General features: G+C 41.1%; 1 protein-coding gene across 7 annotated transcripts in view; it reads left to right on the forward strand.

Annotated features, from left to right (window-relative positions):
• The window catches only part of tbc1d4 (TBC1 domain family, member 4), a 33,318-nt gene that overhangs the window by 8,895 nt on the left and 8,952 nt on the right, over positions 1-15,471 (forward strand). For 2 of the 7 annotated variants that reach the window (XM_008281997.1, XM_008282004.1), the window contains exons 4-15: positions 297-541; positions 2,484-2,573; positions 3,024-3,128; positions 3,219-3,351; positions 3,484-3,575; positions 3,761-3,871; positions 5,864-5,986; positions 6,500-6,559; positions 9,389-9,606; positions 10,041-10,211; positions 13,512-13,666; positions 14,755-14,967. In XM_008281997.1, the coding sequence (XP_008280219.1) occupies positions 297-541; positions 2,484-2,573; positions 3,024-3,128; positions 3,219-3,351; positions 3,484-3,575; positions 3,761-3,871; positions 5,864-5,986; positions 6,500-6,559; positions 9,389-9,606; positions 10,041-10,211; positions 13,512-13,666; positions 14,755-14,967 (1,716 nt within the window). The remainder of the gene's footprint in view (positions 1-296; positions 542-2,483; positions 2,574-3,023; positions 3,129-3,218; positions 3,352-3,483; positions 3,576-3,760; positions 3,872-5,863; positions 5,987-6,499; positions 6,560-9,388; positions 9,607-10,040; positions 10,212-13,511; positions 13,667-14,754; positions 14,968-15,471) is intronic. The other 5 variants (XM_008282011.1, XM_008282020.1, XM_008282029.1 and 2 more) reach the window with 3 other exon arrangements.

Here is a 15,471-nt window from a genome sequence, read left to right on the forward strand (position 1 = left end):
AGATACAACATATGTATGTATATAATGTACACAAAAATGACGTTAGGAGAGTGTTAAAATAACAGCAGTTACCAGCATCAGATTTTACCAGCATCATACGGGGAAGGGAAGGAAAAACGTCCAACAGAAAAATTTAAGATTATGTGATATCACTGTCCAACTGATTTAGTTGCACGGTGGTCCTGCACACAATGGTGAAACGTAGAAACGATCCATCTCGTACATTGTGCACTATAAATTCCAGCAATGGTATCTAAATAAACATATTGAGCGTATCTTTGCTGTGTCTGGTCCAGGTCAAGGCCTGACCAGCAGTGCCAGTCAGAGCAGCTTGCGAGGAGCGTTCCCCGAGTGCATCCTGGAGGACACTGGATTTGAGGAACCTCAGGAGTTTCGCACTCGCTGCAGCAGCCTGGCAGGGAGTCTGCAGAGGAAGCCAGGGGAAGGTGTCATCATGGGTCCCACGCGACGCAGACATGCCAGCGCTCCAAACCACGTTCAGCCGTCTGATGCAGACAAGAACCGCACTATGCTCTTTCAGGTAGAGGAAATTTGATAAAGACAAGCTCAACCGATTTTCATGTAAAGTCATCGTGCTGTACTTTTGCTGATGCCTTGGTTTCAGAATGAGTGTGGCGACTCAGAGGATTCTTATCTCTTTGTCCATCTGACTGCACAAGCCCAGAGAGATGGTTGGAAACAGTAATGAGAAGCGCTAATCAAAACAGTAATGTACTAAGTTGTGGTTTGTTGTACACTGAAGTGCCAGGCCAGGGCCAAGAGACCATTTATATTTGAGTTCGTAATAATGAAAGGAATGTCTACTATGTGTGAATGTGGTGTGGACGATCAACATGTAATGCACAGTTATGCTCAGTTGTAGTTTTATGCTCTCTGGATTTACTGCACTCTAAATATACTCTCTTTGTCAATGACAAGGATGGGTGTGTCTTGTTTCAGTTGCTACCATTAAATCATAATATGTCTCGAAGAACTTGAATCCATCTGTCACACCAGAAAACCAAATGCTGGCCCGCTTCAGCGCTGTTTGTCATTGGAGCCCTCTTCCCTCCATTTATTCGCCGAGCCTCATGCTACTGCAAATCATTTTTATGTGCTCAGGACTGGCATTTATAATGTACAGACTGGCGCGGCCCTGTGTAACTGCTTCAGTTAAAAAAGCTGTAACTCCTGTGTAGAATTTGTAAGTGCAGCACTACTCCTGTGGAAGTGGCAAGGCCGCTTGCTTTATGAAAAACATGCGGGCTGCAGCGTGAGCCAGCTGCCATTCCTCACGCACCATGCCCATTTCCTCATGAAGCTAATTTTAAAAACTAGAGCACAACATTCAATATGATGCTCTACATAGCAGTCAATTATGGGAAAAATCGTTGCTGCAGACTTTTTGACCTTGATTTTAAGCGTGCATGAGTTTGTTTATGTCTGTCACTGAACCAGTCTCAGAATAGTAGGTTTTTGTTGAGACATACTTGACAGTGAAGGTCTGTGTAACGCTTTGTAGTTCTTTGTTCGATTTGCATCTTCAAATTTCATTATGCATTTTTAGCATGACTTCACAAATGGATAATTGTCTCTCAGTTTAGTTTTTAAGTGTTCCCATTTGGATATTTGCTTTAGAATTAGATTTTTGATAAAAATATATAAAGTGACCAAATGTTTTCTTTTTCCATATCTGTGTTTTGTGCTTGTGGTTGGACTGTACCATGGCACCCAGGGGAGTCCACATCAGACCATGCAGTAATTTATAGGCTACTCTATTTTGTACTATATACTATTTTGGGAGGGTTTGGGGCCGTATGTTAATGTTACTTAAAGACAGAAGCTAAAAGCAAATGCTAGCATAAACAAAGAGTAGCTGCCCAACCCACTGCAACTGACCCACATGGCGTCTGTGTATGTAACAACAAACAAATCTTCAAATCTACTCTATAGGTCAAATTATGAATGTACAAATGAATAGAAGTAAAGACAACATTATTATATTAATGTTAAAAGACAATATAATGTGTATAGCATTTTATTCATGCTCAACATAGACGTATTACATAATGTGGCTGCATGACTGGATCCATGGCTGGCAGCAGACTCCCCCAAATGCTAATGGTACAGTCCAACCTCAAGCACAAAACACTGAAAATGAACATTAGAATATTGACTCTTTTTTTTATTTTGTTTTGTTAAAAAATCTAATTCTGAAGCAATGACTCAAATGTGAACGATTAGAAATTAAACCGAGAGACAGTTAATTGGGATTAATTAAAAAAATAAAAATAAAATTTCAAGTCATCTTTATGTTGATGCAATTTAATGGTGTGAGTTAACCACGGTTACACCCTTTACCTGCTGTTTCATCCGTGATCCACAAACAGATTGAAGATATCATCGTTTGTGGGAGTACATTTCGTACGTCTGCTTGTGTTCTTGCAGGAATCCGTGTGACCGTGTTCTTCTGTGTTTCACAGGTTGGCCGTTTTGAAGTAAACCTCATAAGTCCTGACAGTAAAACAGTGGTGCTGGAGAAGAACTTCAAAGATATCTCATCCTGCTGTCAGGTTGGTTTATTTTTACTCGCTGTATTTACACTAAAAGCCTCTCTCTTGTGTCTCTACTGCAGTCTTAGCCGTAAGATAAGAGTAACTTTAGACATTACTTTTTCTCGACATCTCATGTGCTATTGCCAATCTTTACAGTGCAAAAGGCTTTTTATGACAATTGACATCTTTATCAGTGATTTAGAAATATGTCCCTTTTTCTAGTGCTAAATGTGATCCAGTTTCATTAAATAGACACCCTGCATAAAGATAATGCAGTGTTTAGTGGTGGTCATTTACTAACTGAATGGAAAATGGTAAAGGGAGAAGAGCCATTATAGTGTCTTAACACTGTGTGTAGTCTTCTTAGTTGCAATTTTATCATCTGTAATTTTGAACTGAATATCTTAAAGTATTCCCATCTTCCTCTGTGCTAATTCTAGTTTGCTTTGTGCTTTGTCTTTGCCGCAGGGTATCAAGCAGACTGATCATTTTGGATTCATCTGTCGGGACCAATCAGAGGCTGGCCCCAGTCAGTACATGTGCTTTGTTTTCCAGTGTGCCAGCGAATCCTTGGTGAGTCACAGAAGTGATGTAAATGACAATGACTTTTACTCTAAACGCAAGTGCAAAAAGCCGAACAGCTCGTCTTTCTGTGCGTCTCAGGTGGATGAGGTAATGCTGACCCTGAAGCAGGCTTTCACCACCGCAGCAGCCTTACAAAGCAACAAGACTCCGATCCAGCTGTGTGAAGCCTGCCCCATGCATGACCTACACAAGCTCTGCGAGAGGATTGAAGGTACGCCACGTGAACTGAGTCACACATCGAGCACTCCTCCTCGGCTCGACTCATGAATGTATTGATGCGTGGTCTGGTTCTCAGAGTTAAGACAAGATAAAGGAGGACTCTTATTTCCTCTTCTGTTTCCAGGTCTCTACCCACCGAGAGCAAAGCTAGCCATCCAAAAATATCTCTCCCAGCTGACTGACAATGAGCAGGCTGAGATTTTTGAACGAGTTCAGGTGAGGTTGGGCTGGCTCTTCTCAAACAAAGCACACTGTGTTGCTGGCAACTCAAGTGACATGTTAATAGTTCTTTGGTGATTGATTGGGAGAATCGGTTCATTTTTTACAGATGCTACGTCTGCTTTAGAGCATTGCTTTTTTCCCAGCTTGATTTTTCTGTATTTGTGTGTCCGTATCTGCAGAAACTGAAGCCTGGGTCAGACCAAGAAGAGAATGAGCTGGTGATTCTCCAGCTGAGACAGCTCTGTGAAACCAAACAAAAATCCCACCTCCACATTGGAGAGGCCCCTCAGGTAACTGCTGCGGATGATGAGGAGAAATCATAGCCAAAAAAAAAAAAAAGATAAAAAAATAACCTGCAAAAATTGTCTTCTTATATCACAAGAACAGAGGCTGATTTCTGAGGTTTTTGAAAGAACTGAAGATACAACATTTTTACTGAAATATCTTCAGTCAAGTGGTGTAGTCTCAGGCCTCTGGATTTCTTTTCCTTCGAGGGTTTGTTATTCTAAGGTCTTCGATTTTTGTATTGATACTGCAGCATTTTTAGATAGACAAGACCACAGAGAAGTGAGATTAATACCGGGACAGTTTGAGTGCCTTTACTTCTAATAAACAAGCCACAGTCTATTGATGATACTTGAACATAAGAATGTAAGAAATCTTTTAAAATTAAGATCCTTGTCATGGCCAGCATTGATGCTAAAAGAGCTGTTTTTTAGGCTGCAGTCTTAAAAGTCCAATACTGTGAAAATCCATTTTTATTATGTTTTGTGGTTGTTATAAACTCAAGGTGTGAAGTAAAAGCTGTTAGAAAATCAGGATGTTTACTTCTGCCATTTCTCAAGCCTGCCCATGACTAGACAGGCCTCTGGCTTTACAAGACAGTAAGAATTTTACTCTGCTGCTCTGTTAGAACTGAGGAACCAGCGGTCATCTCGCTTAAACTTTGGATAATCCTGCCCCTTCACTACTCGCTGCTCACGAGGCGAGCCATTCAGAATGATCAGCTGCCAAATTTACTTTGTTGAGCTGCATCTGCTAACTCTAAAATGTCTCGGACACGAGCAAAGCACAACAAATGTTCTGCTGTTGCCTGCAAGAGTTTCCATGCACTCCCAGCATCTACGGAAGTAAAGATCCAGTTGATTGCTTTGATTTTTAATGGCAATGTTCACTGCAACAATTGGAAAATCTTTAATGTTAGTACACTGTACAGCTAATGTGGCTAATGTGTTACTGATAGCTTTGATTGTAAGCCCACAGGTCTGAGCTCTGTGGGGACTGTATTGGTGTGGGACGTTGAAAATCCCATTAAAGATGATCTCATTTTCACATTTTTTTTCTGCTTTAGTTGTGAAACAATGGAATTGATCTAAAATACTGTCTGAAATGCAGTCTATTAAGACTACATTTTTTTTTTTTTTTTGGCCTTTATTGGGATAGGCAAGTGGAGAGATGAAGACAGTAAGTAGAGAGTAGAGTGGGGAAAGGACCCGTAGCAAATAGCCAATGGCCGGATTTGAACCCATAGCTGCTGCATTGAGGACTGTAGCTCCTATTTATGGGTCGCCAGCTCAACCAGTTGAGCTATCTAAGCTACTGATTTTATGACCGCATTGTCTGACAAACTCACCCTACAGATGAGTGTAAAACAATGGGTGTGCTGTGATTTGGTAATATTTTTAAGTTAGAAGTGATGCCATGCTGTCAGTCACAGACGCGGAGAGAGTCTTCTTCCTGAAAGGGGGCGTAGACAGCAGCAGCTTATCTGTATTTATAGCTACAGAAACCGAAACAGCCTGTTTAGAACAGAGCCACCACCAAGGAATATATAGTCGTGGCAAAATTAACCATCTTTGCGGTATTTTGAGCTGAAAAATTGAGAGACACATTCTGGACAATTAATTTGCTGAAAGGGGACACAATGGGACCTTTTAATGTAAAATTTATCACTTCCCATCTGAATTAATAATGGTTTTGGTCTTAAGACCTAAAATGAACCACTTGTACATTCCATGAGGTGCTGAGGGGAAAACTTGACATTTAAAGGGTGAAAGAGTTGTGAATTATTGCTTTGGAATGATCTAGCTCGAGGGATTGTATGTTAAATATTAGCAGTGAAATGGCGGAACTCCAGCAACAGTTCCAGTTTTGTTGGATCAGTCAGCATTCTTAACCGCATGATCGAATACTGAGTTTGTATCATGGAGCCGCTCAGCTAAAGTCATTACAGTTCCGTGGATTAATTGCTTAAGTGATTTTTTTTTTCTTCTCTCTGACAGAATGCAGGAAACAGCTCGTCGGCAGGAGACGGCACAGCCACCAGCAGTCGCTTCAAACTTGATATTCTCAAGAACAAAGCACGCACCTCCCTCACCAGCTCTCTGGAGAACATCTTTGCAAGGGTGGGTCATAGCAGAAAGGGTTTTTTTTTTTTTTTAGCAGGTTTCCTTTTCTGCCCTTGATTTATCATTATTTAATTCCCTGCTGTTGTAATATCACAGCCACTTCTCTCTTTTTCCAAGTTTATCCTCGTCTCTTTGTCTCTTTTCTCCACCCCACACAGAACGTAGCCACTGTGCCGTGTACCTTTATTTGTCTCACCGCTCACTCTTTGTGTCAGTGGCTGTTTCTGTGTCACTGTCATCCAGGGGATTTGGATTGACCCATATCTGCCAGTGAGACAGCAGAATAATTCCTGAGTAGAAGGATCCTGGCAATCTGAGAACACTGCTGCCATCTGTTATTGTCTCACAAACTGACAGCGACACTGTAAATGTTATGAAGTCAAGAGACAATTGCCTTTTTTTTTTTGCTCGTTTCGATTTCCAGATTTTTTTTTCTTATGTTTGTCAAGAATAGAAAAATAACGGTTGCATAAAACTGTTTTAATCATATGTCTAATCACCTCTCACCAGGGTGCCAGCCGAATGCGAGGCCGTTTGGGAAGCATGGGAAGCATTAGCAGTTTTGAAAGAGTAAGTGTCCTTGAGGAAGAACATGAGAATTCCCAGAGCTTCAGTTGGGGGACTCTGAGAATTCTCACTTTTTACCCTGTGGCTTTTGAAAGCATGTTAGTTTCCAACTCTGTCCTCAGGAAAGGGAGAGTGTGATAAGCATGCTTTCACTTTCATCAATGTCAATCGCTGGATGGCTGTTAACAGCTCTCCTCTCACTGGGGGACTTGGCTATACGCTGCATTATTCCTGCATTGTCGTATGATGAAGGTGAATTTAGCAAAAGGCAGAACAGAGCAGTGGGGGATGTATTTACAGACCTGTCAGTGAGCGATTTGAGTGTGTTACTGCTGTGCAGAATGTGGAGAGAACGTGCGATGCGGTCCGTCTGACTCAGTCACGTTGACGTTAAAGGCCACTGCACCGATTTTGCATTTTGCTCCTGTAGCATTATGACTCATGATGGATGGTGAGAAAAAAAGAATCAAAAGAGATGCAGCCAAAGCAGATATCATGTTTTACATTCCAAACAAAAAAAAATCTGGCACCTACATTTCCTATGATGCAACTTTCAAATTCACAATGACTATGAATAGTTTGGGGCTTATCTGTATATAATCAGCCAGTCAGTTAAAAATGAATATAAAGTAAGCTTATTCCAGTATTATGCCTTTTATCTGCTCTTTAGGTGACTTTTTGCAAATTTGGAGGTTGTCTATACTGTTGGATAAAGTGCAACATTAAACACTTTCCTGCTTTGTGGGAACTCTGCACCCAAACAGGATTAAAAAAGAAGTGGAAAACAATGTCTATTAGGGATCAAAAGAGATGCAGCCAAAGCAGAGATCTCATGCTTCTTATTCCAACCATGCTTTTTTCCCTGAATCTGAAACCTACATTTCCCATAACGCAACTTGAGCAACACAAGCTTGGTCAACTCTTTGGATGAGTTCTGCTAATGAGCCAGAGATTAGGTTTAGGCTACAGAGCTCTGATACCTTCATTCTTTATAATTCCACACTCACTGATTTTTATTTTTTTTTTACATTTTCAATTTTGTAGTTCTCCACCCCAGCGAGTGCTGCTTAATCACCTGAGATAATTTTTTTAGATTTTGTGGAGCAGCCTCTGGATCCTAGAGTATCTCTGAATGATTTGGGGAGTATATTTAGTTGTGATTTGCTGACAGATATTGCAGATATTTACGATATATTAAAGTCAAGCTACAGTAGTCACTGTAAACATCTGATACAGCCCCACCACAAGTCCACCATCAAAAGTGTGACTGTCAAACACGGTGCATGGCATGAATTCACACGACGGTTCAAACTCCAGGTCAGACACGTTGCATCACGTATATCCTAAATTGCTGCCTTTGTGATTTGCAGATTATTTTTTTTTCTTCAAATTGCGTTTTTCGTTTTGAAATCGATTAATTGTTGAGCTCTGCTTTGATGTGTAAACTCGGTGAAGTTTCCCTTTAAAGATGTGTAGCCCAAAGCCCTGAACACGCAGATGTGTGAAATAGGACCTGCTCGTGTGCTGTCATGTGACCTACTTTAAATGTTGCATCAATCCTGTCATGTTAGATTTACTGGAAATGTGAGCTGCCAAGTGAGGAAAATCACGTCAGCCTTCGAGAAGCAGCTCCAAGTATTGGTGGAGTTTATGAAGCTGCTGTGTCTCTTTACTTTCTACAAATGCTGCCTGATGCTGATTTTCAAACATCAATTTGATCATTCGTAGCCACAATCACACAGGCGCTCTTAGTTCATGAGGTGCAAGAAAAAGTATTTACACAGGCGGCTTTTGCACCACTAAGAGGCCTTCCTGTTATCAATCACATCAAGCCTCAGCCACATTTTGTATATTTTTAACAGTGTGACAAAGTTGTTTGCATTGTTATTATGTGAGTAAGTAGTCTTGTGGGGATTCTGTCAGCATGCGATGTCCTGGCAAGCAGGAAATCCCAGCCAGGATGTCCAGTTATGCATCTGCTGAGCCATGCTTGTCCTGGCTTCGTCTTCTCCAACCTGCCATTGGAGATAGCGCTACAGGAGTGTTTCATCTGAGCCACGTTATCTTGTCAGTGTTTCCCAAAAATCACTATTAAGCCATTCGGTCGGCAAAGATTTCTGCATGACTTGCATGACGAACCGACCTTTAACAATCTCCGATGTGATCAGCGATGCAAAGACTTTCAAGAAAGTGACGGTAACTAGATCTCTCGGCCCATATTGAAAGAAGCAGCACAGATATCACTGCATGTCCCGTGTCCTAACAGGTCGTAAGAGGGAGGTCTCCCAAAGCATGATGGGAGGGTTTTTGTGTAGAGTCATGTCACCAAGGTCCTCCCCACCAATTGTGTGTGATGCTGTGAGTCACAGGACATTGTCCATTAGAATACAATAGATGTGGGAGTTGTACCACCAGGCATGAGGCAACGCTGAGTGCAGGAGTGTGGAGTTGGAATGAGTCTCGCTGTGGGGTTTTATTAAATAGGTGAGTGCAGATGTGTAACTTGAGTCATTGAGTGTTTTATGTGGTTTTGGGCTACTGGAATAGAGTTTCTAGCTGTGTGCGGACATTAACCTGATTACCTTTTGCCTGCTTAAACTGGCTTTTTCGGCCTGCACAGCTATGCAGTGTATTTTAGGGGAATTTGTTATTGGATCATGTGTTCGGCTCGTCAGTTTTTTACCATTAATTCATTGTTTCTTCCTGTCACTCAGTTGTGTAGGCAGATACATCAGAAAATTCAGCCATCTACATACAAAAATCTTAGAAATGTGCATCACTTTAAAAGGCTAACTGACATCTTTCTCCCCCATTTTATTCTGCCCTCCTCAGCAGGATGAGGAATCTCCTGGTCACTCCCCTCCAGGTTCCCCTCCGGCCTTCTCTGACGACGACCCGGAAGCCGGACAGCAGTTCCGTCGGCGTGCCCACACCTTCAGCCATCCTCCGGTGAAGAAACGCATCTCCTTCGACGGCCAGTCGATCAGCCAGAGCAAGCAGGCTCCGCTTCGCAGACAGCAGTCTGTTAACCCAGAGCTGCTGCAGAGCAGGTAACTCAACCAGTGGCTGCATTTCTAGTTTACAATAAGAGAGAACTGAATGATCAGCGCATCTCTATTAATACTGCAGGAGTTAATTTTGCACTTTTTTTTTTTCATTTATGCTAAATTTTGCTGATTTTGCTTAGAAAATTACAACTTTTTGCTTTTTTTTTTTTTAATAAACACTTCAGCACTTACTAAACACTTCATTGACCTTTTGATGATTGCACAGACAATGTGATCTATTTGCAGCTCTTTGATCAGTCTAAAATCTCCTCACCTCCTGCTCCACTATTCTCAAACAACAAGTCATACGTTTCCTGTCACTGTTCTGACCCCTCATAAGTTCCTCATTGTTTTTTTCTGTGCTCCGACCAGAAGCTCTTTTCTTTTGTGTAACGTTTGTTTTTATTTGTGGGCATTTCATGTTTGGCCCGCCCCAGTCCCGTGGCCGTTTCGAGAACGCGCAGCGTTTCGGAGAGCGAGTCTTCCTTCAGCGTCCCCTCCTCCTTCTCTGCCCCCACTTTCCTGAAAAGCTTTTACCAGGGCTCACTGGGCTCCCTCAGCTCACTGGGCTCCCTCAGCTCCCTGGCAGACAGTGGGAGCCTCAAGAGGTGAGAGGGGGTGCTCAGACCGTCCCCCTGGCTTAGACTCAGGACTTGACAAAGGGGGGATGAACCTGTTTTTTTGCTGGGATGCCAGTAGCCGAATGTGTTGGCTGTTGAAACCTTTTAACACCCAGCTTTAATGTCCTGTATCTTTCTACCTTTACCTTGTCTATCAACTTTTTTATAGTAAAAATATTTTCCAGCTATTTCTTTTTCCCCCTCCGTCCTCATGTGGCTGGACCTGCCCTCTTCCTGTTTCACCCAGAAGTAGAAGGGGATGCCGATACACCCCTCCCTTACTCTATTTGCATGTGCATTTTAAGATTTTTTTTATTTTTTTTGCACGGCAAGCTATATTTAACCCAGATTTATAGCCTTTGTGAACTACATTTTCCCCTTGTACCATCTTTCCTGACTCGCGCAAACCATGATGCCTCAGGATTTCTACTGTAAGCATCACGCTAATTTAGCTCAATGATATATTTAAAGGTTGCGGTTAAGGTTTAGCTGCACACGGTAATTAGCTAATATGACATGTTCAAGAAATCAGGGCACATTTGTGCCTGAGAACCTCCTGATTTCTTTGTCAGTGCTGTGTTGACAAGGTCTGAGTGTCAGGATGGCAGAAAGGAAAGGTTAACATTTGCATTATGAATGAGATTCGGTGAAGCAGACCATTGTAAAGTATCATTTCCACAGGAGGATTTCTTACCCTGACAGCAGTCCAATCCTCTTAGAGAGGGCAGCAAAAGGATCAAGACTGTTTTTTCTGCAAAAGTTGCCCCGAGGTTTAAAAGACAGCTCGCTGAAAAGCCTTGACCGGCCGGGTATTTAAATCTGAATATGCCAACATGCTCATAGGCAGGTTTGCTTTCTGTGGTGCTGTGAGATAACTTCACCCAAGTGAGACTTTTTTTTATGATGAGCAGGCAAACATGATAAGAGCTAATGTGCCAAGTTAGGAACTTTAGGCAGTTAAAGAGGCAGAAGCTGTCCAGAACTGCTGTAAGGGCAAAATTTCTGTCTCAGTGACATTTGTCTCAATCTGAGGGCCCTTCCTGTTTTTCTTTGCCCACATGATCAGACAGGCTCTTGTGTGCTGACCAAGCTTATTAACTCCTGTAACTATGAAGCCCCATAACAAATACTACAGGCTTGTTTCCTTAACCCAAAGCACTTTCTGGCCGTTATTTGCTCCCGTCATATTTTGTTTACTCACTGTGGGATCAGTTGTGACTGCAATATAAAGTCCTGCACCTTTTATGGAAACAGCACAACCGTGCCTAGAAGTAGAGAGACTGAAAATGTCTTTTGTGCAGTATAACAAAGTTATAGTGCCATAAATCATTTTTAAAAGCTGAATTCCTTTGATTATTTATTTTACCAAAGGAAAAAAAAATCACATATGACATTTTTTTAAGTGTCCACAGGTGTTATTCATACTGGAAAAATTAAATAATCACTCTAAATATTTGACATTTTTAATGTGTTTCCACGCTTGGCTCATGTCTGCTCCATGTAAACAGAGTTCAAGGACCGTCAGAAAGTGAAAAACCCACAGATTCTCTCTGTTTCTGACCCTGATAAATTGTGTGATCTTGGTGAATTGTGTTTCAAAGGGGCCGGCAAATTTTGGGGTTCCAAGTGTTAATGAAGGACAAAAATATAATCCTTCTTTTATAGGAGCCATTAATGAAACTTTTGTGGTACTATTTTTACATTTTTACATATATTTGTATATTTTTTATATGTTACATTTCTACATATATTTTTACATTCATTGACTTTGGTCTTTTATAGGCACGGCTTGAAATTCTAACTTTATTAACAGATACTTAAATAGTGTATATTTTTGCAACGTATTATATAATAAATGTGCATTTCAGTGCTCACATTTTGTGAGGCAGAATATCTCACCAAAAAATCACAGAGGAAAAGACAGATGACAAGAAGCATGATACAGTGTGTTTGCTTTATTCCTGTAGATAGTTGCAGAATGGTGCCAGTATTCCATTTACATGTGGTAAAGGTCTTGTATGGTAAAAATCCATTTGTATTTTTTTTTTGCTTCTGTATTTGTTAAAGACTTGGAGGTATGCGTGCATATCATTGGAATACAGCTGAATTCCCAATGAAGCTGTTCTCATTTACATATTTTGCTGCTTGTGTTGCATCACAATAGAGCGAGTATAAAAATAGCGACTAAAACACAGGCTGTTAAGTCGACGTGTTAACCAGCAGTCACTTAATAGCCATTTCCAAGCTGCTTCTTTGCTCTGTGTTGTGAACTTGGGTGTATTTTCATGTAAAATGATCGCTCAAAGAAAAAGTTAGAGGCAATAGAAAGCCCCGGTCTCACACACTTGTTCACGTCAACAGTTTTTCTCTGCGCTGTCAATCACAAACACAGAGACAGTCTTCTTCCTGAAGGGTGCGTGGACAGCAGCAGGTCATGGAGTGGATAAAACCAGTTGGTAGACTGTCATGGCAAAATGAGCCATCTTAGCAGGATTTTGACCTGTAAGATAGAAAGACATATTCTGGGGACATCTGAAACATTTATTTTTTGCTGTAAAGTGAAACAATTTTGGGCCTAGATCTAGTTGAATGAAACCGCCTGAGTAAAACAACCAAAAATGTCGACATTTTCTTAAATTCTGCTGCTGCTACCTTCATTATGTTGTGCTACAAAGTTGTTCATTGCATGGTTGTTTAGAGAAATCTCCTTTTGAGTGGAAAAAAAAGAAATAAAATCATTATAAAAAGTAAAGTAAAGGCTTCAGTATTTAGCTCAGCACCAGCCAAGTCTACAAAAGTGTTTCTCACAGTTCGTTTTTACACCATCACTGGATTGGCAGGTATGAATTTTTAAACCTGGATTTTATGACTCTATAAATGTAAAACACAAGTTACATGAGGCAGTGAAGTTTTTAAGTACCTCTATTAACCATTTTTTCTTCTTTGCTCACTGAAGCAACTTCTTTTCCAGAAGACGAACCAGCATGCATGCGCCTTGGCTGTGGCTGATGTTTGTTGTCACTTTACATACTGACTGTGCTTTATTAACACGGGAATCAGTCGATGGCCGGCACATGTTTTTACATCTGTGTGTTTAAGGTTCATCTTGACCGCTTCTCATCACACCGAGAGAGTTTGTCGATGAGAAGCTCGTCTGAGGCTGCCTCTGTTGTGTGTACATGAAGGATGTGTGTGCCTGCATTTATAAGGGTGCTGAAAGAGTGTTGGTGTAAATTGACACCCGAGTCTTTAATCAGGTGTCTTTGACGTTGCTGTCTTCTCTTGTAGCAATGGGGAGGGCAGGAAGAGGACCCTGTCTGGCTGCAGCAGTGACTCTTTGAGCGGTCTCCCTCCGACCCCACGCAGGGTCTCCTGGAGACAGAAGATCTTCCTGAGGGTCGCGTCACCCGTGAACAAGCCACCTGCATCCATGCAGCACACAGGTCTGGTAACACAATCCTTCAGCCAAAGCACAACATGAAGCCCAATGAATGAGCTCTGAATAATCCACAAGTGCATAGGAAATGAGTGCAAGGCAGGCAGGGCCAACTCTCCTCTGAAAAATTATCAGTTTGGAACAGATTTTTTTTTAAGCCAGAAGGGTTGAAAGGAAAAAGAAATTAATTAACTTTTCATATCAGAAAGTGATCTGTTTACCTGTTTCTTACCTTTAGCATAATAGACAGCAAAAAGAGAGAGACAGATTCTTAATGGATCCTTTGAACAAACCTTACTTTGTTACAGCAGCTACAATCACAGTCAAGACTCACATCGAACAATAAACATAAAAAAATTCTAGCACAAAAACTATTCACAGAAGCACTCAAATGTACTGAAGACTTAGAGCGAGATCGTAAGAAATACTTGTAATGTGTAGTGTGCAAAATATGCAGTGCAGAAGATATGAAGTGTGCAAAGATGTAGAAAAATCTATAATGTAAAAGAGCTTAAAATTGAGTATTGACAATGTCTTGGCAAACAAGGATCATGAAATAGTGCTTTTGATTGACTTATTCTTTTTTTTTAGTGTTGCTTTTTTGTGGATACAGATTTTTCCCAGGAACAAGTGAAACATGTTTGTGGCAGCCATTGTGTTTGCAAATAAATTCTGGCTGCAGCAGAGATATTAATCAACAGAAATCTTTCTGATGAATGAAAACGAACGTGCAGAATTTTTTTACTGGTTTTCTCTCCAACTCCGAAGAACAATGTCTGTCTCTTTAGTTGTGAAATGCTCCCCTTTGTTTGGTCCCGGTCAGCTGCATTTACATTGGGTTTATTGGAGCTTTTGTTGCTGCAAGCAGCTGCCCCCTGCGTTGTTGTGACGAGAGCAGCGAGACAGAGCTACACACTAAATATTACATTTAAAAACAGAAACTAAAAGAGGCTGAAAGGTTCTATAGAGTTACAGAAATGATTGATAATATTATGTGGCCTACTGTTGTAGAAAAAAATAATTTGGTGTATAATTTCTTCAAAAAATAACTTAAAATATCTATTTTTACATGTATTTTCTGTTTGGATGTTTCAGACCAATCAGATGCCAGGGAGCTGTTGCCGCTCTCACCACGTGCCTTGGACTCAACTCTGGACTCTTTGGGTCACCTGTTGCCCCCAGCAGGTGACCCCTTGTCTAAGGAGAGGCCTAAAAAGACAGCAGCTGACTACCGGGCCCTCTGGAAGACTGCCATTCACCAACAGATCCTACTTCTGCGCATGGAGAAGGAGAACCAGAGACTCGAGGGTGAGTAGAATTCTCTACATTGAATACAAAGTATGATACTTGGCCTCGCATAAATCCTTTCTCAGTTACATGAATGACAAATATAAAGAACACAATGTCTGTTAGTCTTTGATGTGTTCTGCATTTTTTTTATCCGCTATGTCTGATTATATTTATAAATTGTCACAAGTCCATCGCTGAAATCTGCTCACACTGGGTGTTATTGTTAAGATTCGTCTTCCCACGAAGATATTTACGACAGTAATAAATCACTTATCATCAAAGTTTCACAGTCACCACATGCTCTGACACGTAAAGTCTTGCCTTGCGATTCTTAACTCAAGTTTTATGAGCGTGGACAGAGATAGAAGGCTTGGAGTTAGTGGCTCTTTAAACTGTCATTTTAGTTTATTTTGAGGAGTCAAATGTTGCCATATTGGTTTGGGGATCTTGACCGCAGCTAAATTTGGAAGTCTTGGTGTTGTAACACATGCAGATGCACAAACGTGTATGAAATCAGTAGCT

This window comes from Stegastes partitus, unplaced genomic scaffold (genome assembly GCF_000690725.1).
Source record: "Stegastes partitus isolate 25-593 unplaced genomic scaffold, Stegastes_partitus-1.0.2 Scaffold7, whole genome shotgun sequence".
Classification (NCBI taxonomy): Eukaryota; Metazoa; Chordata; class Actinopteri; family Pomacentridae; genus Stegastes; species Stegastes partitus.